The sequence below is a fragment of the Mesocricetus auratus genome, unplaced genomic scaffold (assembly GCF_017639785.1).
Source record: "Mesocricetus auratus isolate SY011 unplaced genomic scaffold, BCM_Maur_2.0 Super-Scaffold_100015, whole genome shotgun sequence".
NCBI lineage: Eukaryota > Metazoa > Chordata > Mammalia > Rodentia > Cricetidae > Mesocricetus > Mesocricetus auratus.
Window position 1 is genome coordinate 40,900,826 of NW_024429198.1, and position 27,747 is coordinate 40,928,572.

General features: G+C 37.2%; 1 protein-coding gene across 1 annotated transcript in view; it reads right to left on the reverse strand.

Annotated features, from left to right (window-relative positions):
• The window catches only part of Dok6 (docking protein 6), a 407,151-nt gene that overhangs the window by 224,611 nt on the left and 154,793 nt on the right, over positions 1 to 27,747 (reverse strand). Inside the window, exon 3 of the mRNA XM_005065385.4 lies at positions 27,599 to 27,713. Within this exon, the coding sequence (XP_005065442.1) occupies positions 27,599 to 27,713 (115 nt within the window). The remainder of the gene's footprint in view (positions 1 to 27,598; positions 27,714 to 27,747) is intronic.

Genomic DNA, 27,747 nt, shown 5'->3' on the forward strand with positions numbered 1-27,747 from the left:
TTCCCTGACCCCTAATTAAGATTGGTTGGATTTACCAATGAACACATTGACTTATCTGTTGTCCTTTTACCAGTATTATTGTCATAGAGATTACACTGACAAATTAAAAATTTGGAAAAGCTAATAGACTTCAGGATGACCAAGCCTGAGCATATGAATATTTTCTCTTTGAGTTCTAATATAATGATTACTGAGTCCTGAATCAAAGAAAACATAAGTGATAAAAAATAATGTTGCAACAGTAGATCTCAGAAATAATCAGCTCCTTGATTTGTATATTTTTAAAGAAATTAGGAAATGTACTTGAAAAACTCAGACTCAGAAGACTTGAACATTTTTCCTTTTTCAGAATACAAACTTATATTGTAAATGTGTGCATTAGGCCTTATCATTTCAGAGCAAGGTAAATTTTATTATCAATAACAGACATGAGGATCCTAATTACAATGGAGGGTGGATAAAGACTCTTTTTTAGTTTTGGCTACTGTACAATTTATATTTAAGAATGTAAATAAATTTAAGAGTATAAATACATAAAGTCTCAGCAAGTCAGCTCAAGGTGAGTCACCCTCTGGTAATGCGCTACCTGAGTACTTGATCAAGTCTCAGATTTTATATCCCTGGCAAATTACAGACAAACTTAGCGTCTCTCCATAAAATATACTCTTCTTCGAATTTTAAGTCATGAGCATGTAATAAAACAACTCTAACTTGTGACCTTAAAATGAATTCTAATTTGGTCTTGGCACTCATAAAAAGTGTACTGCATTCTCAGGTCCTCTACTGCAGGGCTTTATAGACTTTTAAATGACAATGGACAGCTCCTTATATGACAAGGTCATGGAAGATATAGAATAAATGGAGGAAACCAAGTTTCATACCTTCTCTAGCATCTTGAATCTAGTTAAACATTCAAACTATTTTAAAACAGTTAAAGCACCTACTACCTTAAGAAACAAATACAATGTAAACATGTTTCCTGTTTTTGCTAAAATACTATTAGTCCTTAAAGTTGTACTATAATGCTTTATATGCTTGCTTTAATAGATATTAGTGATTTATCTTGTCACTATGCATATGTCTCAAAGCTATATTTTGTTTACATTTTTGATATTTATATAAATATACCTTAAATATTCCACTAGTAAGTTGTTATTTTTCTTCAAGATCATATTTGCAAACTTATACCTCTGTTAAATATGATTCTAGTTCATGATTTACCTCATGTAGTCTATGTATTGTATATTTTATAAATTGGTATTTGATTGAGGACTCACGCTGGAATGTGCTCAAGTATAAAGCACAACAAGACAGATATGTCTTATAAGAACAGGAATATTTTCAATGACTCATAAATATATGTACCCTAAAATTTTAAAACAAACCCTTATGCATAATGCCAGGATTACAGCATGGCACATAGATTTAAAATAATCTGAACCTTGAAAAATATTTGTAAAGCATATAAAGAAAAAAACACTACACTTAGTGTAGTGTCATATACAATCAAGGAAAAGGATGTAAAAGTACTATATAGATGCAATTTGTGGAGGAATTAGCTTGTATATATGACAAAGTAATGGAAACCAGTATTCATTATAAATCAAATAGCCAGTAATGGTTTTTATTAATAAATAAAAACACACTATAAGTTAATTAATTTTTTAAATTGACCCCAGAATTCAATCAAAAGAGTATCTTCATGAAATATTTACTAGACTAAATATTAGTTTGGTAATTGAAGGACATTTGGCATGGAAAATGGTGAGTTACTTTTATACATAAGCAATACAAAACACATTTCAGCAGATGTATTATCACATATGCTTTTTCTATAACAACAGAGAGAAGTTAAAAGATTACTCATTGGTTTTGGATTATGAATTATTAAGACTTGAATTATAAACCATTTGGTAGCAGAGTTTATAAAAGTGGGTATGTGTGGTTTTATATTGTTTATGATCTAGTAAAACCACTGGGGTTCAAAATGCAAAGCTTAGTCACAGCCATAGAAGCCAGGTGGCAGTGGTACACACCTTTAATCCCAGGACTCAGGAGACAGGTAGACAGATCTGTTAGTTCAAGGCAACCCAGGGCTACAGTGAATCAGTAAAAAAGAATAACAGAGCTGATGCTTTTAGTTCCAGCACTAGGGAGGTATACAAGGAAAAACCAAAGGGTCTCATGTGAGATTTAGTTTCCAGACAGGAAGCATTGCACTCTGAGGATTTGTGGAGCAGGATCACCCATTTTGACCCGAGGCAGAAATAAGAGCTACTGGCTTGGCTGCTTTGCTTTTCTTATCTTTAGTTTGAACTCCAATGTCTGTTTCTGGGTTTTTATTATTTATATTACAGGTATGTTTAAAACACATATGATATGCTTGCTAGTTTCAGCAGATAGAAGGCAAAAGTAACTATTGCATGGATATGCCTAATCTTCTGAGGTGAGTGGGTATGGTGATTATGGAGAGAAAAAATTGTCCTTAACTGCTTCAGTGTTTTGGAAGGGGGTAGAGAAGGATAGGGACTAATTGACACAGCTTAGATTTGTTACCTATCATGATTCCTAAATGATTGAAATATCTTTATTCTTTATGTAAAGAATTAATAAAAGTGTTAGCTATCTGAGCCATAGTAGTTGTAGCTACCATAGTATTGATTGAGTAACATGTGAATTATTTGTATTTTATCTAATTATTAACAATTATTGAAGAGGAAAACAAAAGGGCTAATCTGTATGTACTACAGCAACAATGAGTAGTGGCTTTTGAGTAACATTTCCTGGGTATATGCATTCCAAATGTATATGGGGATCATACCAATTGCCTATATTTCAATAATGCTATCATGCATGTGTATGAGGAGAGGTGCTAAATAATGTTGCATTTGATTATTTTTTTTAATTTGAACTCATATGCAGAACACAGTCCCAGGTACACAACAGTATTCAATATAAACAAAGCTGTAGCCATCCCCAGAGAGACTTAATGATTTGTTTGGCTAGCATCATAGCCAAAAATTAGATTTACTATTTTTCACTGTTCAACACAGTGTTATTTCCTTAAGAGTCATTTTTTCCTTTAAAATATGATATTTTTATGCCAGCATGGTCTAGATAACACATGTGTTCAAGTATTTAAATCAAAACTGAATTGTACTTTCCTAGACAGATTTTGGTAGATTTCATCTTTCTCCCCTATATAGTGAAACATTTCCATGATTTTTGTTTTTAAAATTTGCAAACTTTATTTTTATTCTGTGTGTATGAGTGTTTTGCTTGCATGTCTGTCATAAAGGGTTTTGGGTGCCCTGGGACTGGAGTTTACAGATAGTTTTGAGCTGTCATGTGAGTACTGGGCATCAAACCCAGGTCCTTTGGAATACCGGCCAATACTCTTAACCACTGAACTACCTCTCTAGCCCCAGTTGCTTTGAGTTTAATATATTGGATGTAAGAACAATGAAATGTTAATTCTAACTCAGATGTTTTTGTCAGATCCATGAGTGGAAGTCTCAGACACAAGCAATTGCTGTTTTCCCTTTGAATCAAACATTCCTGAAAACTGTAATCTTCCTCTAATTCCCAAGCAGAAACTGGTCTATGATCAGTTTCATTTGTTTCTTTTTCACTCATTTCTTTCACTTGAGAGAGGGAGAGAGAGAGATAGAGAGAGAGAGAGATAGAGATAGACAGAGAGAGAGAGAGAGAGAGTGAGAGAGAGAGAGAGAGAGAGAGAGAGAGAGAGAGAGAGAGAGAGAGAGAGAGAGAGAGAGAGAGAGAGAGAGAGAGAGAGAGAGAGAGATAAAGCCCTTGGAGGCCAGAGGTTTCTAATGCCCTGGAACTCAGATTACAAGTGATTGTGAGCATTCTAACATGGGTGCTAGGAACCAAAGGCAGCCTCTGCAGAGGGAGTATACATTCTTAACCCCTTAATGGTATCTCCAGCTCCATAATCAATATTTTAAAGGTGTTTATATAATATCATTTAGAGACTGCTAATTGCTACTCAAACTCATTGGTAAGAACCCCAAATCTCATTCTTCCACGTATTATTTTGCAGTTTTCATTCAATGACTTCGACTTTGGTTACAGAGGACATAGCAACCTGCATTAAATCTAATTTTATGTTGACAACTGCCCACACTATTTATAAATAAGTTCAGTCAGAACAACTTGGCAAACCACAGCTGTGTTCTTAGTAATATTTTTAAGAGCAAGAACATAAACCCCACTACTTATTTCATAGCATTTCTGTGTACAATGAAGAAAAATGCTTTTGGATGCAGGAACTTCTTATATATTCTTTACAAGAAATAATAGTTACCAGAACAAATGAAACCTAGAGATGTCAATGTAATGTGATTCTAAAATGTGAAGCATGAAATCACACCAGACAAAGGCTTCTGAATGGTGAGCAATTTCATCATTCCCCAGTCTCACTTACAAAGTCATGTACAAAGTCATGAATATAAGGTGTTGGGCTTATGAGATAAGAAGAACTCTGCCTACTGCTTAACACATTGCATACTTTGATCCCAGATCATAGAGAATTAAAGCTAAAACTGAGCTGGAAGTGGTGCTGGAAGTTTCTTTGCAGGCTGACAGGGAAGTGAAGTCATTGTCAGTCTTACCTATGCATGACAGGCTGTGTCCTCTACTGCAGTAGTGACAAGACTGTTAAGAGAGTGACTAAGATGGTCATAGGCCCTAACCGGGAGCCTATTACTATTGTTTCACTAAGAGTCATGCTCTTAAACTCCCTTCTAAATACTCATGCTTATATCCATAGATTAGAGCTCCCAACCTTCATCTGAGAAGCTTTTTACTTCAGAGAAAAGCAGTGAATGCAAAACCTCACAACTAATTAAAGTGCTGAGAACAAGTGACAGTGAAGTCCTTAGCCCTAATGGGGCAGCTAAATTGCCTATCACCCACTTTGAAACTTAAGGAACATTACAGAAAAAAAGACAGGCATGATGTAAGAACCAAAGGTGGGGTGATGTACAACAAAAAGAAGTCTTCTGTGTAGGACACAGTCATTGCACTCAAAATCTCAATGATGCTATGGTTGTTTACTCTACACTTGTGTAACCTTGGCCCCGTCAACATTTCATCATAGATGATGGCAGGGGTCCATTAGGCCTCTCTCTTTCTGAGTGACTATCATCAGTTAATAATTACTGGGGACAGTAGTGCCTTTGTTTTCCATCATGTAGCAACTGATAAATTGCTACCCTCTAATAAGTAATCTCTCACCCATGGTCAGGAAGAAATTCTGACTAAACTCAGTGAGTCATGTATAAGGAAAAGACATACAAGTATTAAGATGACTTATTTAAAAGAAGGCTTTGAGGAGGGAGTGGGATGGAGATGATGGGAACCAGGAAAAGAGGGTACAAGCATCAAAAATTCAGGATAAAAACGTATGAAATCCCAAATATTGAAAAAATGTTTTAAAAGTTAAATGCGTTTTTTTCAATTATATAATTTTAATGTGCTTTGAGATCATACTTTCCCTTTCAAAACACACTATAGTCATCAGCAATTGATTCTTTTTTTTTATTTTTACGAGACAGGGTTTCTCTGTATTGTTTTGGAGGCTGTGGGTCCAGCCCGGCCTCGAACTCACAGAGATCCACCTGCCTCTGCCTCTTGAATGCTGAGATTAAAGGCGTACACCACCACTGCCTGGCTCAGCAATTGATTCTTATAGTATGCACAATACCTTATCTTCTATCATTAAGAGATTAACTATCAAAATAAACTATGTTCATGTCTCTCATTAGATCCAAAACCAAGAACCAGGCCATGCTCTGGGAATCCAGTCAAATATAGATAGGAGGAAAATATGAGCAAGAGAAGGTGAAGAAAACCACCTCAAAGGGGCAGAAAACATATTCAACAAAATCATAGAAGAAAACTTTCCCAACCTAAAGAAAGACATGCCAAAGAATGTACAAGGAGCCTACAGAACACCAAATAAAGTGGACCACAAAAAAGTCCACTCACCACATAATAATCAAGACCCCAAATATACAGAATAAAGAAAGAATATTAAGAGCAGCTAAGGAAAAAGGCCAAGTAACATATAAAGGCAAACCTATCAGAATTATACCTGACTTCTCCATGGAAACTCTGAAAGCCAGAAGGTCCTGGATAGATATTCTACCAACGCTAAAGAGACCAAGGATGCCAGCCCAGACTACTATACCTGGCAAATCTCTCAATCACTATAGATGGAGAAAACAAGATATTCCATGCCATGCTCAGTCTTAATGCATGGAAGAGGGGCATGACCCTGCCCCAAGCTATTGTGCCGACTATGTTGACTCTTTATTGGAGCCCTTACCCAAGAGGAGGGGTGGACTAGGGGTGGGCTAGGAGGTAAGGTGCAGGTGGATGGAGGAGGCAAAAGGGATGGGAAGAGGAGTGGGAGGGAGAACTGTGATTGTAATGTGAAATGAAATGAAAAAAAACTTGCTTTCAAGCAAAATATTTTGATTTTAAATTAAAAATTAGAACTACTGCTTGATTCATAAATCTCAAACCTGAGTATTTATCTAAGGAAAGTTAAGTTGTCATCTTTTAAAGATATTCTCATATTAACAGCAACATAAGTCACAATAAATGAAAAAGGGAAACAACAAAATTATCTATGTACCAATAAATGGATAAGGTATGATGTATGTGCACAATCCAGCATTGACCAGAGATAGAAAGAAGAAAAACTCTGTTGTGTGTAATAGCACGACCAGAGAGATAGACTGTGGTAAGTGAAATATGCTAGGATCATAAAGAACTGTGCAGTCTTGTTCATACACAGAATTGTTAAATGTGAATCTCATAGGAACTATGAGTTGAATGGTGGACCAAATTTTAGGGGCAGTAGTGGGAGGGAAGAGATTCATGAGGTGTGACCATGGGGCTGTAACTGTGATTGGAATGAAAGGTTCTGGTGTGCTATTGTAAAGTGAGGCAAAGGTAGATAACTGTAATGCTACATATATTTAAATGTCTACTAAAGAGGAAAACGTGCTTGAAGACAAAGATATTTTTGAGCTAAATAGCATGTTATGCAATATGTAGATTATATCAAAACATCACATCATCTCACTAATATATGAAAATGTACTCATCATATTGATTAAATTTAAGTTAAATTTCACACCAATTTTCAGAATATTGTCTGCTATCTTTCCAGTTTCTCCACTGAGTGTATCATACTCAGCACTATGCTGACCCATTAAGACTTTGAACCCAGTGTGTTGATCTTCCACATCAAGTTCAACCATTCCATCATGGCTTTCATCCTTCCTTTATTCAGCCTAGGGTCAATTCTTCAAATTTCATCCATGATAAAGGATAAACTTAAAGTTCTCATCATACCCTGGTTCCTCATATTTTCATGCAAAAATAAGACAGAAAATTTATTCCTTTCTACCAAGACTATCCAATGTAAAAAAGAGAAGAGAATACAAACATTCAGTATTAATAGTGAAAAGAGAGTGGGTATAGATAAAACCAAGTTAAATTATTAAGACATATAGTAAAGGCTGTTGTCACTAAGAAAAAATTTACACATAGTCACTGTGACAAGTGATATTCTGAAACTATCCTTAAAAATATGCCAATAGCAAGCATTCTGGAATTCAAGCAAATTAACCCCCAATATGTTACTGATAATGGAGACCCTGAATTTGAACTCACAATGCTGATGACAAAGGCCATTGTCTCAGCCAGCTCACTCTACAAAGGATACTGAAATGCAAGGTGAAATGTATAATGTTCCAGGAACATCTATAATTAGAATATATTCAAATAGAAGCACGGAAAGCCAGAATGGCTATTATGTTGGTAAACAAATTTCTTTACAAAATCCTGACTGTAAGATGGATTAAAAACAATAGTAAGTTATAATGCATTTATTATTTAAATTGCTCTAGAGTTTAGAAAATTAAACAACTTGTAATCTTGTTATGTAAACACAATGTTCAGATTCTGAACCTTCAAGAAGAGAGTACAACAAATTCACAGACATACTTAAACTAAGAACAGGATTGAGAAAATCCCATGTGTTAGAAAAAATATAAAGAACCATGCTTCAAAACAGGTATCTGTTACATTCCTTCTTAGTAAAGGTGATGATAGTATTATCACTTATCAACTAATTAGCTTACCAAGTATTTTATACAATTATTCATTAAAAGCCACAGGGCAAGGTACTTGCCTCCTCACCATTTACATAGGACTGGTCAGAGCCCCAGGAAAATTTAAACTCCCACTCTGGCTTGCATGGGGCAACAGTGCATTTCAACAGCCATGTATGTGCACATGAACTCCTTAATTGGAATCATGGAAATTGCATGAGGAAACAGAAAGCCAGTGGTGGCCAGAAGACATGTTTCCATGGAAACATAGAGAGAAAAAGGCACCTAGTTGTTTCCCTTAGCTTGTATTGGGTTTTTCACTAACCAGTTCTCCATGAAAGGGTATAAGGCCCCCTTTCCCCTCAGTATACTGAGGCTCAGTGTACTCTCTTAGCCTGCTACCATGGCTGTTGAAATGCACTGGTACCCCATGTTTATTACAGAGTTGAGCATTCACACTGTGACTTGGGTTATTCACTTACTTTTAACTGTTTCTTATGACTTATTTAAGACATTGTAATATTCATTGTGCAACTTCTCAATGCAAAAACATTGATGTCATTTTACAGACAACCTATAACATTTTAATAATCAGAAATATATATGCTAATATCTATGGAAAGAGTATATTTTGGGGGGATGTATACGTGACTCAATGGTAGAATGCTTGCTTAGCTTACCTAAGACTCTGGGTTTAGAGAAAGAAAAATACAATTTAGAAATGAGAAAGAAAGATGTGGACCATTATGTTAAAAAAATTCAAAGATCTAATCTATTTTTAACTATTTCCACTCAGTTCCCATTTCCAAAATGATTTACGTAAAGACAAAAGAATTTTATAATTGTTTACTGTAATACACAGAATGCTTTTCATCTCTACCTGTTGAAATTCACTCAAAAGCACTGTGCACACACACACACACACACACACATACAAACAATTTTAAACTAAATATGGTTGTACGTGCGTTTAATACCAATCCTTGAGAGACAGATAAAAAAGGGTTGCTGTAAACTTGAAGCCAGTCTGATCTATGTGTTATAAGTTTCAGCCACCCAAGGCTACTACTTAGACCTTGTCTCACAAACCAAACACACACACACACACACACACACACACACACACACACAGATTTGTATTTATTTTTAACCAATACAGAAAATATACTATTAATGAGGGATCACATGTTATTTTGATACATGTGTATGTTGAATAATATTTTAATCAACCTATACATCTGTATCTTCTGAACCTGTCTATATTATTTCTCTATGATAAGACTTTTTCTGTCCTTTCCCTTGCTTTCCTGAAATGTGCAGTGCACAGCTGTGTCTACAGTCACTATGGTATGTACAGTGCACCAGAAATCATTGCTTCTACACAACTAGTAACTGAGTAACTGCATAACTTACTACCCACAAACCAGTATGATGTGGATGGAGGCAGTCCTTGCCATATTCCTAAGATAGTTATAACAAGTTATAATAGTTTAAAATGATCTATTGCCTCATACATCTGAAGGGAGTGTTAGCAACTGCTGGTTTTGCCTAGCTCCCAGCTTCTTTTGGCCCTGGTTGGCATTCCTTGGTTATATCCATGTCTTCACTACCACTGCCACCACACCTAGGTGGCATATTTTTCCTATGTTTCCAAATACACATCCACCTTTCTTTTCTCTTAAAGACACCATGTATTGTTCTATGCTGACACTGGTCCAAAATAACTTTATCTTTATTTCTTATCTCTAAAGTTATATTCATGTTTGAACACACATTGTGAGAACACCAACTACTCCTGTGAGAACTCTATTGTTTCTCTCCGCTTTGAGATTATTCTGAACATCTTTCCAATCTGTTTACAGTAGGTTATATTTCACACCCACACACCCACCCCCCACACACACTTTATAAGACAGTGTTTGGCAGAAATAAACTCAGTCTTGAAGTTTCTTGTACTACCTAATATTGTCTAATGTTTTCTAGAAATTTTAAATAACAGTATTACATATCCTTGTAAGAGTTTTTCAGTTATATTGTTACTTTAAAAGATAAATTCAAAAATATAAAAGTAAATTCAAGACCTTATCACTTCAGCTGAATCAGTTTTTTTCTCATAAATATATTCAAATCAGTTTTCTGCTTCAAAGATTTCAGCAAGTCTGGTTCCCAATTATAGATGGCTTGATTCCTTAGAAAAGTATAGTTCTGTAAAACATAGTAGCATATGCTAAAACTTCAGAGCAAAAATCAAAGGTAATATTTGTTATATAAGCTCTGAAAAATAAAGTTAAAGAATATGTTCTTAATGCCCCAAAGTTAAAAATTGGCAAGGCAATCCTTACCTACCCTATCAGAATCATATATGTGTTGTTCATGACATATAAAACATAGCTTTCAAATTTTCATGCATGGAGTAAATCATTCTATAACTACTTTGTGAAGCTCTGTTGCCTTTGGGGAAGATGTACCTGTCTATCTTAAGAGGTAGGTCACAAAGATAACCTGTCTGAATTATGAAATGATGACCATGTAGCTGGAAGAGTAGCATGTGGGCTGGCTTGGGCCTCTAGCATGAATGACATGCAACATTGACTCAGCATATGGCTACCAAGTAAAACAAAATGTCACCAAGTTAGAACTGAAAAAAAAAACTACTGGAATTAGGAGGAGAAGGCAAAAAATTCCATAATGTATACTAGGCCTTACTCTCAAGCTATCATACATTTCTGGAATATTCTGGTATGGTGTCTAGTGAAAGACCGAAGAAGGATGTATTGAGATTTTACATACTATGCTTAATATACTCCTTTCTTCTTCCAAGGCTCCAGTCTGAAAAGCCCCTTAGAAAAATGATATATTAGCCTCACTAATTCTGGATGTAACCAGACCATCCCTGCCCTGACTGTTATTGCTCTTCACAGATTATTTTTGAATGAGTTTGCCCCTCTTGTACACCATGTATTCACCAGAGACCAGAATCTACAAACTTAAAAGAATCATAAACTTTCTTTTACATATCAGTTTCTCTCTCCGGTTAATCTGCCGACCTGACCAAATCATGCCCAGAAATAATCCAAATAATTTAAATGTGTATGAGATGGTATTAAGTAATATGAGCGTGAGATATAATTTAAATAAACTATGAGATAATAATTCAAATTTGTATATATCATGGTAGGATTTATATCATGGTAGGATTTAATATTTTTCCTCAGTGTGAGTCTGTGAAGAACATTAAAAATTCTAAGTCTCATTACATTGTCATGGTTGCACACATGACATTTTGATTGTAGAATTAATTCCCTCAATTCTTACACAGTTCACACCACATCAGGCCACTCTGTTCTTTTAAGAAGCTCTTGCATATCTTGCTAAGGAGCCGATGATTTTAAGCTAGCAATAGTGGTTTGAAACAACAGAGTCAGGTAGCAATAGAGGCTGTTCCTACTTGGTTCAAACTGCCCTTTGGATTGAAGATTCAGTGAACAGAAATGTCTCTCATCACTTACAAGTAATGAATGGCTCATGAAAGTGCAGGACCAAAATTGCTAGAGTCAGAAGAATCCTGCTGCCACAGACCATGTCACTCTGGAGGCAACATGGGGATTTGATCTTTAAATTACTGCCTAATTTGGTTTTAAAAGGGTAAAATTGATTTCCTTCTCTATTTTCTTTATTTTTATTTTTATTTTTTTATTTTATTTTCCAGTTTAAATTTAGATAAGAAACAAGGTTGCTTCACAAGTCAGTTCCAGGTCCCTCTCCCTTTCCCTCCCCTCCTCCTGGGGCTACCCCCAACCCCCCCTCCCCCGTTATCCCCTCACTCCCCCAGGGAGGGTGAGGCCCTCCATGGGGGTGTCCATAGTCTGTCATTTCATATAGGGCAGGGCCTAGACCCTTCCCCAAGAGTTCAGGGTGAGAGTGCACCTCACATTGTTCTATGGGAGTCCAAAGTCCGTGTGTATACTTGGGATGGGTACTGATCTGCTGCCCAAGGCTCAATAGATTACCTAGGCCACCTCACTGACACCCAGATTCAGGGGGTCTTAATCAGTCCCATGCTGGATTCCCAGGCTGATGCCTGGGATTCAAGAGTTAACCTTTGTCTGGTCAGCTGTTTCAGAGGTTAAACCAGCCCAGTCTTAATCCCTTTGATCATCAGTCCTCCCTCTCTGTTACTGGCTTTCTTGAGTTCAGCTCAGTACTTAACCAAGGGAGTCTGCCTCTTCTTCGATCAGCCACTAAATGAAGTTTCTGTTTCCCAGACTCTCTGGCCATAGGATTGTAGGCTGGCACTCCCCAGATCTATGTCTAAAATCCATATATGAGAGAGTACATGCCATGTTTCTCTTTTTGTGACTGGGTTACCTCACTCATGATGGTTTCTTCAAGTGTCATCCATTTGCCTGCGAATCTCATGATTCCATTACTTTTTTCTGCTGAATAGTACTCCATTGTGTAGATGTACCACATTTTCTCTATCCACTCTTCAGTTGAGGGACATGTAGGTTGCTTCCAAGTTCTGGCTATTACAAATAAAGCTGCTATGAACATAGTGGAACAGACATCTTTGTTGTATGAATGGGCATCTTTTGGCTATATGCCTAAGAGTAGAGTTGCTGGGTCTTGTGGTAGGTTTATTCCCATTTTTCTGAGGAATCTCCATACTGCTTTCCAAAGTGGCTGAACCACTTGGCACTCCCACCAGCAATGGAGGAGTGTCCCCCTTTCACCACATCCTCTCCAGCATAAATTGTCATTGGTGTTTTTGATTTTAGCCATTCTGACAGGAGTGAGATGGTATCTCAGAGTTGTTTTGATTTGCATTTCCCGGATGGCTAAGGATGTTGAGCGCTTTCTCAAGTGCCTCTCAGCCATTTTAGACTCCTCTATTGAAAACTCTCTATTTAGTTCTGCAGCCCACTTTTTAATTGGGTCCTTTGATGTCTTGGAGATTTGCTTCTTGAGTTCTTTTTAAATTTTGGAGATCAACCCTCTGTCAGATGTGGGCTTAGTGAATATTTTTCCCATTCTGTGGGCTGCCTTTTTGTCTTGCTGACTGTGTCCTTTGCCTTACAGAAGCTTCTCAGTTTCAGTAGGTCCCATTTATTAATTGTTGATCTCACTGTCTGTGCTACTGGTGTTATGTTCAGGAAGCTGTCTCCTGTACCAATTCGTTCAAGGGTACCACCCACTTTCTCTTCTAAGAGGTTCAGTGTGGCTGGATTTATGTTGAGGTCTTTGATCCATTTGGACTTAAGTTTTGTGCATGGCGATAAACATGGATCAATCTGCATTCTTCTACATGCCAGTCTCCAGTTATGCCAGCACCATTTGTTGAAGATGCTTTCTTTATTCCATTGTATATTTTTAGCTTCTTTGTCAAAGATCAGATGTTCGTATGTGTGTGGGTTAATACCCGGGTTTTCAATTCGATTCCATTGGTCTACCTGTCTATTTTTGTGCCAATACCAAGCTGTTTTCAGGACTATAGCTCTATAATAGAGATTGAGGTCAGGGATGGTGATGCCTCCGGACGTTGCCTTGTTGAACAGGGTTGTTTTGGCTATCCTGGGTCTTTTGTTTTTCCATACAAAATTGATTATTGTTCTTTCAAGGTCTGTGAAGAATTGTGCTGGGATTTTAATGGGGATTGCATTGAATCTGTAGATTGCTGTTGGCATGATTGCCATTTTTACTACATTGATCCGACCTATCCAAGATCATGGGAGATCTTTCTATTTTCTGAGGGCTTCTTTAATTTCTTTCTTTAAAGATTCAAAATTCTTATGATACAGGTCTTTTACTTGTTTGGTTAGCGTTACCCCAAGGTATTTTATGTTGTTTGTGGCAATTGTAAAGGGTGATGTTTCTCTGATTTCTTTTTCAGCCCTTTTATCATCTGTATATAGTAGGGCTACTGATTTTCTTGAGTTGATCTTGTAGCCTGCCACTTTGCTGAAGGTGTTAATCATCTGTAAGAGTTCCCTGGTAGAGTTCTTTGGGTCACTGATGTAAACTATCATATCGTCTGCAAACAGTGAAAGTTTGACCTCTTCTTTCCCAATTTGTATCCCCTTGATCGCCCTTTGTTGTCGTATGGCAATAGCTAGAACTTCAAGTACCATGTTGAAAAGGTATGGAGAGAGTGGACAGCCTTGTTTTGTTCCTGATTTTAGAGGAATTGCGTTGAGTTTCTGTCCATTTAGTTTGATGTTGGCTGTTGGTTTACTGTATATAGCTTTTATTATGTTTAGTTATTTCCCTGTTATCCCAGATCTCTCCAAGACCTTTATCATGAAGGGGTGTTGGATTTTGTTAATGGCTTTTTAAGCATCTAGTGAGATGATCATGTGATTTTTGTTTTTCAGCTTGTTTATATGGTGGATTACGTTGATGGATTTTCGTATGTTGAACCATCCCTGCATCCCTGGGATGAAACCTACTTGATCGTGGTGAATGATTGTTTTGACGTGTTCTTGGATCCCATTTGCCAGTATTTTATTGTGTATTTTTGCATCAATGTTCATGAGGGATATTGGTCTGAAGTTCTCTTTCTTAGTTGTATCTTTGTGTGGCTTGGGGATCAAGGTTATTGAAGCCTCATAGAAAGAGTTTGGCAAAGACCCTTCTGCTTCTATTGTGTGGAACACTTTGAGAAGAACTGGTATAAGCTGTTCTTTTAATTTCTGGTAGAATTCTGCACTGAGGCCATCTGGACCTGGACTTTTTTTGGTTGGGAGACTTTTGATGACTGCTTCTATTTCCATAGAGGTTATAGGTCTATTTAAATTGCTTATCTGTTCTTGATTTAGTTTTGGCAAGTGATAGCTATCCAGGAAGTCATCCATTTCCTTTAAATTTTTGAATTTTGTGGAGTACAGGTTTTCAAAGTATGACCTAAAGATTCTCTGGATTTCCTCAGAGTCTGTTGTTATGTCCCCCTTGTCATTTCTGATTTTGTTAATTTGCGTGTTGCTTCTCTGCTGTTTGGTAAGTTTGGACAAAGGTTTGTCTGTCTTGTTGGTTTTCTCAAAGAACCAACTCTTCGTTGCATTGATTCTTTGTATTGTTTTCCTGGTTTCTACTTTATTGATTTCAGCCCTCAATTTGATTATTTCCTGGCGTCTACTCTTCCTGGGGGAGTTTGCTTCATTATGTTCTAGAGCTTTCAGCTGTGATGTTAATTCTCTGGTATAACTATCCTCCTGTTTCTTCATGTGAGCACTTAGTGCTATGAATTTCCCCCGTAGCACTGCTTTCAAAGTGTCCCATAGGTTTGGGTATGTTGTGTCTTCATTCTCATTGAATTCTAGGAAGTCTTTAATTTCTTTTTTTATTTCCTCTTTGACCCAGGGATGGTGCAGTTGAGCATTATTCAATTTCCATGAGTTTGTAGGTTTTCTGCAATTTGTGTTGTTGTTGAATTCTAATTTTAAAGCATGGTGGTCTGATAAGATGCATGGAGTTATTCCAATTTTTTTGTAGCTGCTGAGGTTTGATATGTTGCCAAGTTTGTGGTCGATTATTGAGAAGGTTCCATGTGGTGGTGAGAAGAAGGTATATTCTTTTTTATTTGGATGAATTGTTCTACAGATATCTGTTAATCCCAGTTGGGTCATTACTTCTATTAGACCCTTTGCTTTTTTGTTGAGTTTCTGTCTGGTATTCCTGTCTAGTGGTGAGAGTGGTGTGTTGAAATCTCCCACTATAACTGTGTGGGGCTTTAGATGAGATTTAAGTTCTAATGATGTTTCTTTAACAAATGTGGATGCCTTTGTATTTGGGGCATAGATGTTCATCTTGGTGGGTTTCACCTGTGATGAGTATGTAATGACCTCCTTCATCTCTTTTGATTGATTTTATTTTAAAGTCCAGTTTGTTAGATATTAGGATTGCTACCCCTGCTTTTTTCTTGGATCCATTTGATTGAAAAATTTTTTCCCAACCTTTAACTCTCAGGTAATGTCTGTCTTTGAGGGTGAGGTGTGTTTCTTGTATGCAGCAGAAGGAAGGGTTCTGTCTTCGAATCCATTCTGCTAGTCTCTGTCTTTTTATGGGTGAGTTAAGGCCATTAATATTGAGGGATATTAATGACCATTGATTGCTCATCCTTCTTCGATTTGCAATGGTTGTTTGTGGTGGAATTATGTGTGGAATTTCATCCCTTTGTTCTTTTGGCTGTTGGTAGAGAGGGATTCTCTAATGCCTATGTTTTTCTGGTTGTAGTTAGCTTTCTTGGGTTGGAGTTTTCCTTCCAAAATTTTCTGTAGGGCTGGGTTAGTGGACACATATTGCTTGAATCTAGTTTTGTCATGGAATATCTTGTTTTCTCCGTCTATAGGGATTGAGAGCTTTGCCGGGTATCGTAGTCTGGGCTGGCATCCATGGTCTCTTAGTGTAGGTAGAATATCTACCCAGGACCTTCTGGCTTTCAGAGTTTCCATGGAGAAACCAGGTGTAATTCTGATAGGTCTGCCTTTATATGTTACTTGACCTTTTTCCTTAGCTGCTCTTAATATTCTTTCTTTATTCTGTATGTTTGTGGTCTTGATTATTATGTGGCAAGGGGATTTTTTTTTGTGGTCCACTCTATTTGGTGTTCTGTAGGCTTCTTGTACCTTCATTGGCATGTCTTTCTTAAGGTTGGGAAAGTTTTCTTCTATGATTCTGTTGAATATGCCTTCTGCCCCTTTGAGGTGGATTTCTTCTCCTTCTTCTATACCTATTATTCTTAGGTTTGGTCTTTTCATGGTGTCCTATATTTCCTGGATGTTTTGTGTTAAGGATTTGTTGGATTTAAGGTTTTCTTTGGTTGATAAATCCATTTCTCCTAGTGTATCTTCAACACTTGAGATTCTCTCTTCCATCTCTTCTATTCTGCTGGTAATGCTTTTATCGGTAGTGCCTGACTGTTTGTCCAGCTTTTCTATTTTCTGCCTTTCTTCAGATTGTGTTTTTTTAATGTCTCTATTTCAGTTTTCAACCCTTGCAGTGTTTGCATTGCTTCTTGCAATTTTCTGTTTATCTTTTCGTCCATTTGTTGCCTTTTATGAATTTTTTGGTTTGTTCTTTCCTGCACTTCTTGCATTTTTTTGGTTTGCTTTTTGCTCCATTTCTCGCATTTTGTGCTTTGTTTATTCTTCCATTTCCTGCCTTTTTTGTTTTGTTTCTCCTTCCATTTTTTTCATTTTTTGCTTTGTTTTTTCTACCATTTCTTGCATTTTTTGCTTTGTTTCTTCTTCCATTTCCTGCCTTTTTTGGTATGTTTCTTCTTCCAATTCTTGCATTTTTTGCTTTGTTTTTTTCTTCCATTTCTTGCATTTTTTGCTTCATTTCTTCTTCCATTTCCTGCCTTTTTTGGTTTGTTTTTTCTTCCAATTCTTGTATTTTTTGGTTTGTTTTTTCTTCCGTTCCTTGCATTTTTTGGTTTGTTTTTTCTTCCATTTCTTTGAGGGATTTTCCTATATCTTCTTTTGGGGCCTCTATCATTTTCATGAAGCTGCTTTTAAGGTCATTCTCTTCTGCTTCATTCGCATTGGAATGTTGGGGTCTTGCTGGTGTGGAGTCTCTAGAATCTGGTGGTGTCATATTTGTTTTTCTGTTGCTGAGTGTGTTTTTGTATCGCCTCTTTCCCATCTCTTCTTCTTGTGGGTGCAGAAAGAGCCTCTTACTGGTCTGGGGACCAGAGTTCCCTTTTGGTGGGTGCTAGCAAGTCCAATAATCTGGTGGTTCTTCTATTCCTTGTCCCAATGCTGGTCCCGTGGGTGGAGAAGAACAGGAATCTGGGGCGCTTAGCCTCCTACCTGGTCCCCTGGACCCTATGCTGGGTCCTGTTGTACCTGATCCAGAACAGCTACTCCCCTGATCTCCCATCCTCCTCTGGTTTCCTGGTCTCGTTGGTGGGAGAGAAGATCTGGAGTCTGAAGTGCTTGGCTCCCGTCGGGATTGGGAGCTCTGTGCAGTTCCCAGGCGATCTGCAGGCACTGGAACACAGGCCGGGAAGCTGGCCTGTTTACCTAATGCTCCTGGAGGAACGGCTGCTTCCCTGGACTCCCAGCCTCCTCTGGTTTCCTGGTCTCGTTGGTGGGAGAGAAGACCTGGAGTCTGGGGTGCTTGGCTCCCATTGGGATTGGGAGCTCTGTGCAGTTCCCAGGCGATCTGCAGGCACTGGAACACAGGCCGGGAAGCTGGCCTGTTTAGCTGATGCTGCCAGAGGAACAGCTGCTTCCCTGGACTCCCAGCCTCCTCTGGTTTCCTGGTCTCGTTGGTGGGAGAGAAGACCTGGAGTCTGGGGTGCTTGGCTCCCGTTGGGATTGGGAGCTCTGTGCAGTTCTCATGCGATCTGCAGGCACTGGAACACAGGCTGGGAAGCTGGCCTGTTTACCTGATCCCTTCTCTATTTTCAGTATATACCAGCAGATATTTTGGATTAAACATGGTAAACTCATAACATCGTGTATTTGACCATTTAATACCACCAAAATGATGTTAGTTGTTTCACTGTCTTACTTTCATTAAATTGGTTCTATTATCATGAATATAAAATATTCTATAATCTAGAATGAGCATCGAATTGTAGAATCTTTGAAGAATGGACCCTTTCCTAATTCTGAAGTAGACATCATTGTAGTTATAGACATGCAACACTGTAGATGGCTGGGAACCTGAAACCAGGTCCTCATGATTTCCTAGCAAGCACTTTATCCACTGGGTGCCATCTCTCTAGTCCCCCAGTTATTCTTTGTTTGTCTATTGTTTGTCATTTAAGTTGTTCTAACTTCATTACTGTAACAGATATAGAAATGCTAATTTCTTTGAGATCCTGGTTTCAACTATTAGATCAGAGAGTAGTTCTATTCTTTTTTTCTTTTTTCTTTAACTAACATTGCTTCCCTTTATTTTATTTACCAACCACAGCTTCCCCTAACTTTTCTCCTCCCATTCCCTCCCCTCTACCTGATTCCATCTGCCCCGTCCCCATTGACCCACTCTCCTCTGCCTCTTAACTTAATATGAAGCATAACTGTGTATGTATATGGGTATGATATGCTGTTTGGTTTATTCATTTGCTGTATCATGGAGAAACAACATGATCTCCCATGTAGCACATTCTTATCGACATGTGCAATGTTGAGGTAGTCTAAAGCACTCGTCCTTTCTCAACTTTTTAATAGGTAACACTGGGCAGGTTTTACGTGACACTCACATGGTTTTGATTTGTATTTTCTTGATGATTAATCATGCCTGCAGTATTTTCATGCACCCTGTAGTATTTGCATGTTTTCTTTAGAAAAATGTTCTTTGCCTGTTATTTTAAAAATTGGATTATTTGCTATTGGAGAAGTTGTATGTATATATTTCTCAAATATTCTAGAGATTGTCTTTTTGTGTCCATGATTTATTAATCAAGAGATTCAACCAACTGTAAGTCAAAGAAAATTGCATTGGTTGATTATGAGCAGATTTTACCACTAATATCTAAAAGACTGAAATAGAATAGCTGCTTACATGATGCTTTCATAGTATTAGATTGCGCATGTAATCTAGAAATATTTCAAGTATAAAGGAGAATATGTATAAAATGTTTGTGAGTACTATGTCATTTTTATAATGATTTTGACATCGTGGGGATTTTGGTTTGTGTGAGGTCCTGGAATCAGTAGACCATAGATACTTCCTGACTGTGTTAAAAATAATGAACGTCTAAGATCAATAATGCAAGTTACAGCATTATTGGCAAGAATATGGAGCAAGAAGAACACTCTTCTATTGATAGTGGGATAGCAAACTTGTGCAGCCCTTATGGAAATCAATATGGCAGTTCCTCCAGAAAATTGGGAATCAATCTACCTCAAGGCCCAGCTATATCACTCTTGGGTGTATGCCCAAAAGATGCTCCATCCTGCCACAAGGACACTTGCTCAGCTATGTTCATTGCAGCATATTTCAGCAACCTTTGTGTCCTTCAAACAAAGAATAAAGAAATGTGGCATATTTACACAGTAGAGTAGTACTCAGATGTTGGAAAAATCATGAAATTTGTAGGCAAATGGAATGAGAAAAAAACATCCTGAGTGAGGTAACCCAGACCCACAAACATGATATGTATTCACTTACAAGTGGATACGTGCTGTTAAGTAAAGGATAATCACACTATAATCTGCAGCCCCAGAGATGCTAAGTAACATGAAGGACTCTGGGGTGGAAAGACATGGTCTCCCTGGGAAAAAGTAATAGAATAGATATTGCTGGTGCATTAGGAGTAGGTAAGATGGCAATAGGAGGGATCAGGTCAGAAAGGGAGGGGCGAGGGAAGGATGGAGGGAGAGAGTGCAAAGGGAGATGACTAAAATAGGGGGGCACTTGGGAAACGTGTATAAACAGTACAGTAGAAACTTCCTGGAGCTTATGATGTTGACTTTAGCAAAGACTGCTAGTATGGAGGATATAGAGTTCTAACTGGATAATTTTTGTAACTAAGCAATGCTCCCAGTGGTGGCACTGGAACCACAACCCAGCCGCAAAACCTTCCATCAATACCTGTCCTGCCTGCAAGGAATGCTGTGGCAATGGTGGCTCAGAGCTTGTAAAAGTGGCTAACCAATGACAGATCTAACTTGAGGCCCAAGCCTTGAGAGGGAGCAAGCCACCTGAAACAGTGAAACAATGAAAGCCAGAAGGTACTGGACAGATGTTATGCAGACACTAAGGGAACACGGATGCCAGTTCAGACTACTATACCCAGCAAAGCTTTGAATACTATAGATGGAGAAAACAATATATTCCATGATAATATCAGAATTAAACAATGCCTATCCACAAGTACTAGAAGGAAAATGCAACCCAAGGAAGTCAGCTACATTCACAAGAACACAGACAGCAGATGAGCTTACAGCTGCAAATCCCAAAGAAGGGAACACACAATGCCATCACCAACAATGAAAACAAAAGTAACAGGAACTAGCAATCACTGGTCATTAATATCCATTAATATAAATGTTCTCAGTTCACCTATGAAAGGACACAGGCTAAGAGATCAGATAATAAAACAGAATCCATCCTTATGTCACATACAAGAAACACACTTCAACCTCACAGATAGACATTACCCCAGAGAAAAGGGTTGGGAAAATATTTTCCAATCAAATATATATAAGAAACAAGCTGGTGTAGTGATGTTAATATCTAATAAAATAAACTTCAAACTGAAATCAATCAAAAAAGAAAAAGAATGGCATTTCATATTCATCATGGGAAAAATCCATCAAGAGGAAATTTCAATTCTAAATATCTATGCCCCAAACACAAGGGTTCCCACATTTGTAAAAGAAACATTACTAAAGCTTAAATCACAAATTAAACCTCACACACTAATAGTTGGAGACTTCAACATCCTACTCTCAACACTGAGCAGGTCTGCAATACAGCCAGCAGAATTGAGCTTCTGCTACCGGGACTTTACCCATTGTGGATCTTACCCTTAAACTGTAAACAATAAACCCTTCCTTTCTTAAGTTGATTTTATCAGGGTGTTTTTTTCAATGAGGCAAATTAATGTTATGTAGGTCTAGTTTCACCTTTCTGCACATGCACATTAAATTTTCCTACAACTCTGTTTTGAAAAGGCTGAATACTTTCTAAAGCATGTTCTTATCATATTTTTTTGAGCTGTGGTCTTACTATGTAGTCCTGGATGGCCTAAACTCTTTGTAAGGACCAAGCTAGAATCAGACCCACAAAGATTCTACCTCTGCCTCCCTACAGCTAGGATTAAGGTTTGAGCCACCACACCATACCTGGTCCTTAACTTGTTTTGAAATGCTTGTTTATAGATACATTGATTTATTTTTTGTTCCTATACTTAATGCCAATACTGTGCTGTTTCCACTATTTCAGTTTCAGAATACACTGCAAAATCTAGTAACAATGAATTCTACCGTTCTTTTGTTCAAAATTTCTTTAGAAATTTGGCATTATTTTTTACCTCAAAAAATTCTGGGATTGTTTTGTACAGTTATTAGAATTAATTTGGCACTACAACAGAGATGCATTTACTATATAGATTGTTTAGATAGTATAAGCAATTTAACAACATTGATTCTTCTACTCTATGAACACAGGGTTCTCATTTTCTTTCATTTCTTTCACTCGTGTTTTATAATTTTCATTATGGCAAATTTTTACATTTTGAGAAAATTAAACTTATTAGGTATATTGGTTTCTTGACTTTTATTACAAAGATCAATTTTCATAGAACAATATTGCTAATTTGCAGGATGTTTCTTATTTAATTTTGCAGAATTCTTAAATTTGCTTATTTCTAATATTAGTTTTCATTATATATATCTGCATACACATATATATTCATATGAATGAAGATATCATCTTCAAAGAGTAGCAAGTGGACTTCTTATAATTTTGGCATCTTCACTTCTTCCCCTGCCATGAAGTCTCTGGCTAGGATTTCCAGCATTATGTTGAATGAAGATAGAAAGTGACATTCTTTACCTTCTTTATTTTTCTTTCCTCAATATATGTTTTTATATAAATTAGAAACATGCATGCTTCACATGTCAATCCCAGATCTCTCTCCCACGCCTACTTCCTTGTCCTTCCACCAGTTCTCCCAACCCCCAACCAATCCCCACATCATTCCCCAGGGAGGGTGAGTCCCTCCTTAGGGGGATCTCCAGAGTCTGTCGTTTCATCCAGGGCAGGACTTAGGTCCTTCCCCATGTGTCCATGCTGAGAGGGCATTCCTCCAAGTGGATTGGGCTCCAAGAGTTCATTCATACACCAGGGTAAACACTGATCTACTACCCAAGGCCCAGAGATTTCTGAGGCCTCTTCATTGACACTACATTCACGGAGTCTGGATCAGTTCCCTGTTGGCCTCTCAGCCATCAGTCTGGGGTTCAAGAGCTCCCCCTTGTCCAGTCAGCTTTCTTTGTGGGTTTCACCAGCATGGTCTTAACCCCTTTGCTCATCACTCCATCTCTGCCAAAAGTGACTTTCTTATCCTGTTCCCCCCTTACTTAAAAACTCTGCTTTTCACAGTTCCATATGATCCTAACTGTTGGTTCATTATAAATTGTTTTTATTATGTGTATGCAGATTATTTCTATTTCCAAATTTTGCAGAGATTTTTAAAAATGTGATGAAATATAAATTCTACCAAAACATTTTTCTGAATTTATTAAGATGATTATGTGGTTTTTGTCTTTCATTTTTTCATGTAGTATGTCATATATTGATTTGTACATTCAATTTTTAGATAGAATGAATTTCAATTTATCGTGTATACATGAGTTATTATGGGCTGTTTGATTTGGTGCACTACAATTTTTTTGAAGGTTTTTCACCTCTATTTTTATTTTGGATATTTGATTTAGGTTTTAGTTTGATGAGTTTTTAGTCTTGGAGGAGGATTTTGGTATTAGAGTAATGCTGGCTTCATAGAATTCCGTCCTCAAATTCCTGAAATATTTATGAAGAACTGATCTAGATTTTTCTAGGCATCCAGGCTTGATAATGAAACCAAATGTATAGGTGATACAGATACACCACTGTGCTTAGCTTTGTACACAATTTCTATACTTCAGGTGCTTTGATGATTAATATATCTTCTAGGACCATCATTTGTAGTTACATTACTATCTATTTTATTTATTTCTGATTATGTTTCATTTTCTCCTTATCTTGCTTGGCTTCTTTCAACTTTACACAGACACATTTGGTAAGAGGAAATCTTAACTGAGAGAAACGCCTCCATAAGATTAGACTGCAGACTAGTGTGTCACTCTTCAAATCAATGATTGATGTGGCAGGGCCTAGCCCTTGTGGGTACCACCCTTAAGTAGGTAGTTCTGAGCTGTCTAAAAAAGTCAAGTGAGCATGGCTTCTAATCAAAGCAATAGAAACCATAACTAAGCTATCTTTCTATTAATTTGGCATTTGATTTATTTTTGAAACTCAAAAGCTTTTGTTATTAATAGACTCTCCCATTTTGAGTCATAAAATAATGAAGATGTCCTCGAAGTTCCTCTTTCTAGGGAGTGGGAATACCCTTCACACTAACGAGGAATAACATGCTTTTTATTAAACCTTAGAGAAAGTTTTATTTGTTTGTTTGTTTACCCAGGCAATTCATTCATGTGTTTAATAATCTACTGAGAGCAGACTGATCAGCAATGTTCAGGTTGGTATGGATTTGCCCAACTTGGGCTCCTTCAGGAGTTTGTTTTGATTGATTGGTCAATTAACTTAATTAATTCTGTTTTGTATTTTTCAGCTCTATAAGATGCTCTGGGTTCATGATGACTAGTTCCTACCTTTAGTCCTAGAATCAGCCAGTTCTCCACAAAGCCAAGTCAACTGTTTTTAGAAATTAAGTTCTAGATTCTGAGTATACTTGGTCATTTCATTTTAAATCCTAATCTCGTATGGTCTTCCTTGAAATTGTTTAAATCACTTGTGAATTCGTTTAGAAAACTGTGCTAGGTGCTGAGCCTTATGTACTGATGCTCAGGCTAGGGGACCTGGATGATACCAGCATATTGTCACAGTTCTTCTCTGGACACCTTGCTGCCCTGATTCCTGGAGTTAAATTAAAATCCTCATTTTAAGATCAAGACTCCAAGAAGTACTGATGAGCACATGGATCTGAGTCTTTATAATGAACATGAATGTTTCTGAATCAATTTACCAGTATTACGATGTGAAGGAGTTGGATTTTCTTTTTAGTCTAGGCGTGTGAATGAAGCACACACAGAACATATGTGTAGTATCTATTTAATACAAACTCATTAAAATGTCTTCAAATATCAGAGTACAAAGAAATATCTACTTTTCCTTTGTCCCTTTGGCACATACCCTTTATCAGACAAAGGGAGGTGACCATGGTGATGAGAAACAATAATACAGAGCAGCAAGGGTCTTTGGAATGAAATTCAGTATATGCACATATGTGTGTCTATATGTGGTGTGGTAGATTTTTTTTCTGAAGATTTGAGACATACACATCTTAATTTATCCCAAAGGAGAGTCCCTGACAGAAGAAAGTAATAATTCTAGCAATGCCAGATTTGGTGGAGAAACGAATTGGGCTTACTAACAAGAGTATGGGTGAGCGGTTATTTACAGGGAGCAGGGATTACTAAAAAGTAATTGTAACACCAGAAAGCTCATCCCAACATGGGTGATGACTTCTGAAACTGAAACCCTGGAGCTTTCTATGGAGCCAATAAGCAGCTCCACAGTCTGAATGTCTTCTCTCAGTTTGGTTGGTGAGAGTTTGTAGTCCCAACAAGTGTTTATTCCCACTTAAGTTTCCTTTTCTCTTTTCATGTGACCTTTGGAGGCCTTTAGTTTATCTCCTGTGGCTCATGAGCCTTCTTTTATTTTTTGAAGCAAATATTAAAGTTCCTAGGGAATGTTGCAATTGGGAGAAACATGCCATATAATACCAAATACATACATACATACATATATATATATGTATATGTTTACATCTATGCACCAAGGAATATGCACCCTCACAAACATTTTAGAATATTAAAATTTGAAAAGGAACAATATTGTATACATTCTCACAATTTGAACTCTACTTTAAAAATCAGCTGATAGGCAACTTGAGAGTGATTATAGCTATTTAATCATAAAAGCCATTTGGGTATACTGAATATTTCTACTATAATACAAATAATTATTAGAGTAAAAATTAGTATATTGAACTTATTAATTAAAAAACAAATTCTCCAAAAATTCCAAATAAAAATTTTGCATAAATAAATATGACTAAATACCATTTTTTTGAAATTCGACTCTAGAGTTCTTTATAAATCTCCAATACTTCTTTTTGCAATGCTGAAATACTAAACAACAGTGAAAATAAAATTAAGAAAATTATTTTTGTGTTTTTTTAGAAAATTATTTTTGGTTGCAATTAGTTAAAATATATGATATAAATATTATATATTTAGGAGCTTGGAGAAAATTACATGCTTAGAGAGTTTTAAGGAGTTGGCCAATAAGGCAGTGTTGGGGAAGTCTTATGCTAATAAAGCACTGTCTGGCCAATAGGAATCTAGATAGGTGGGGCTAGGAATCCAGGAGGATGCTGGGAAGGAGAAACACAGGAGAGTCGAGATGTAACGCCATTGGGGTAGGAAGCCCGGAAACCTCTCCGGTAAGAGACATACTTAGATTAACAATTATGGGGTAATTACTTAAGTCAGAGCTAGCTAGTAAGAAACAAGCAAGGCCAACAGCTTCATAATTAATATAGCCTCCTGTGTGTTTATTTGGGATTGATGCAGCACTAGAACCAGGCTGGCAGGAAAGCAGCTCTAGAACCAGGCTGGCGGAAAAGCTTCTCTCAAGGAAAAGACTTCTCTTAACAAGGCAGAAAGATGAAGTATTTTGGACAATAACATTTTAACAGTGAGGTTGAAACAGGACCAATAGCATATTTTAAATGAGATGAGGCCAGATGGCAACCGGAGAGAAATATACCAGAAGGGTATTGGTGGGTAAAGTCATTAAAGGAATAAACTATTTGATAAATTCCAGTTCAGCTAAGCCAATTTTGTATAAAATTAGATAAGTTGTAAGTAATTGCAGTTAGGCAAAATGACAGTATTAGCTTTTATAATATAACTCTACATTAAACATACACTTTTAGTCATATCTCATCTTAAAAATAATATCAAAGCTTCCCCCAAAACCTCACTACTATTTTAAATTCAATATTTAAGCTCTTTCAAAGCATTGGGCATTTTGCCTGCATCTGTTCTAAAAACATCCATTATAAAGCAAACGCAGCATTTCATTGAGCTGAATCTTTAAAAGGCAATAAACCAACTAATATGTTACATTGCACAGGGATTGCTCCATGAAAAATACTGCCAGTTCAAACGACAAACTGCTTGTGTCTCCATAATGTCCGAGTGTTTTATGAACTGGCATGCTAAAATTCAATCTAAAATGTATTGACTTATAGTACTGAGACTCCATGAAAGCAACACATTGCTCAAAGTTCTGTTCTAAAATGTCTGGGAGCTAGGCTGCTCTTGGCTGAGCTTTCTCTGTCAGCATTACTATTACACTAGCAAACGCTTCACAGTTATACTTTGCCAAACCCAAAATACAAGTCACATGCTGATTCTGAACATCTTCCAGGTATTGTTTACTAAAGCTTGAACAAAAACCCTAAGAGTCCTTGGACCACCTGGGAACAAACTCCAGACAAAGACAAGATAGCAGAAATCCAAAGCACCTGTTTCCACAGTATACCAGAATGTTCAACTTCTTACAAAGCTTTCCTCTGCTCATCTCATTACAGTATGCCATCCTAATCAGACTTGCCCGTGGCTTCATCTGTCTGAGTCATTGTCTCTGGAGCAACTCAATTTCCTCAAGCTGTAGATGGGCCTGAAATTGCTTACCTGACTCACAAGCAAATGTCTTTGACGTTTCGTCATGAAAGATAATGGCCACTGCATGCTTCTTTGTCTCTCGAGGCAGTCTGGTTATATTTTTTATGTTGTGCAGCTCAGTTACCTTGAAAGAGAAAAATAGTTTTTTCTTATTGCTT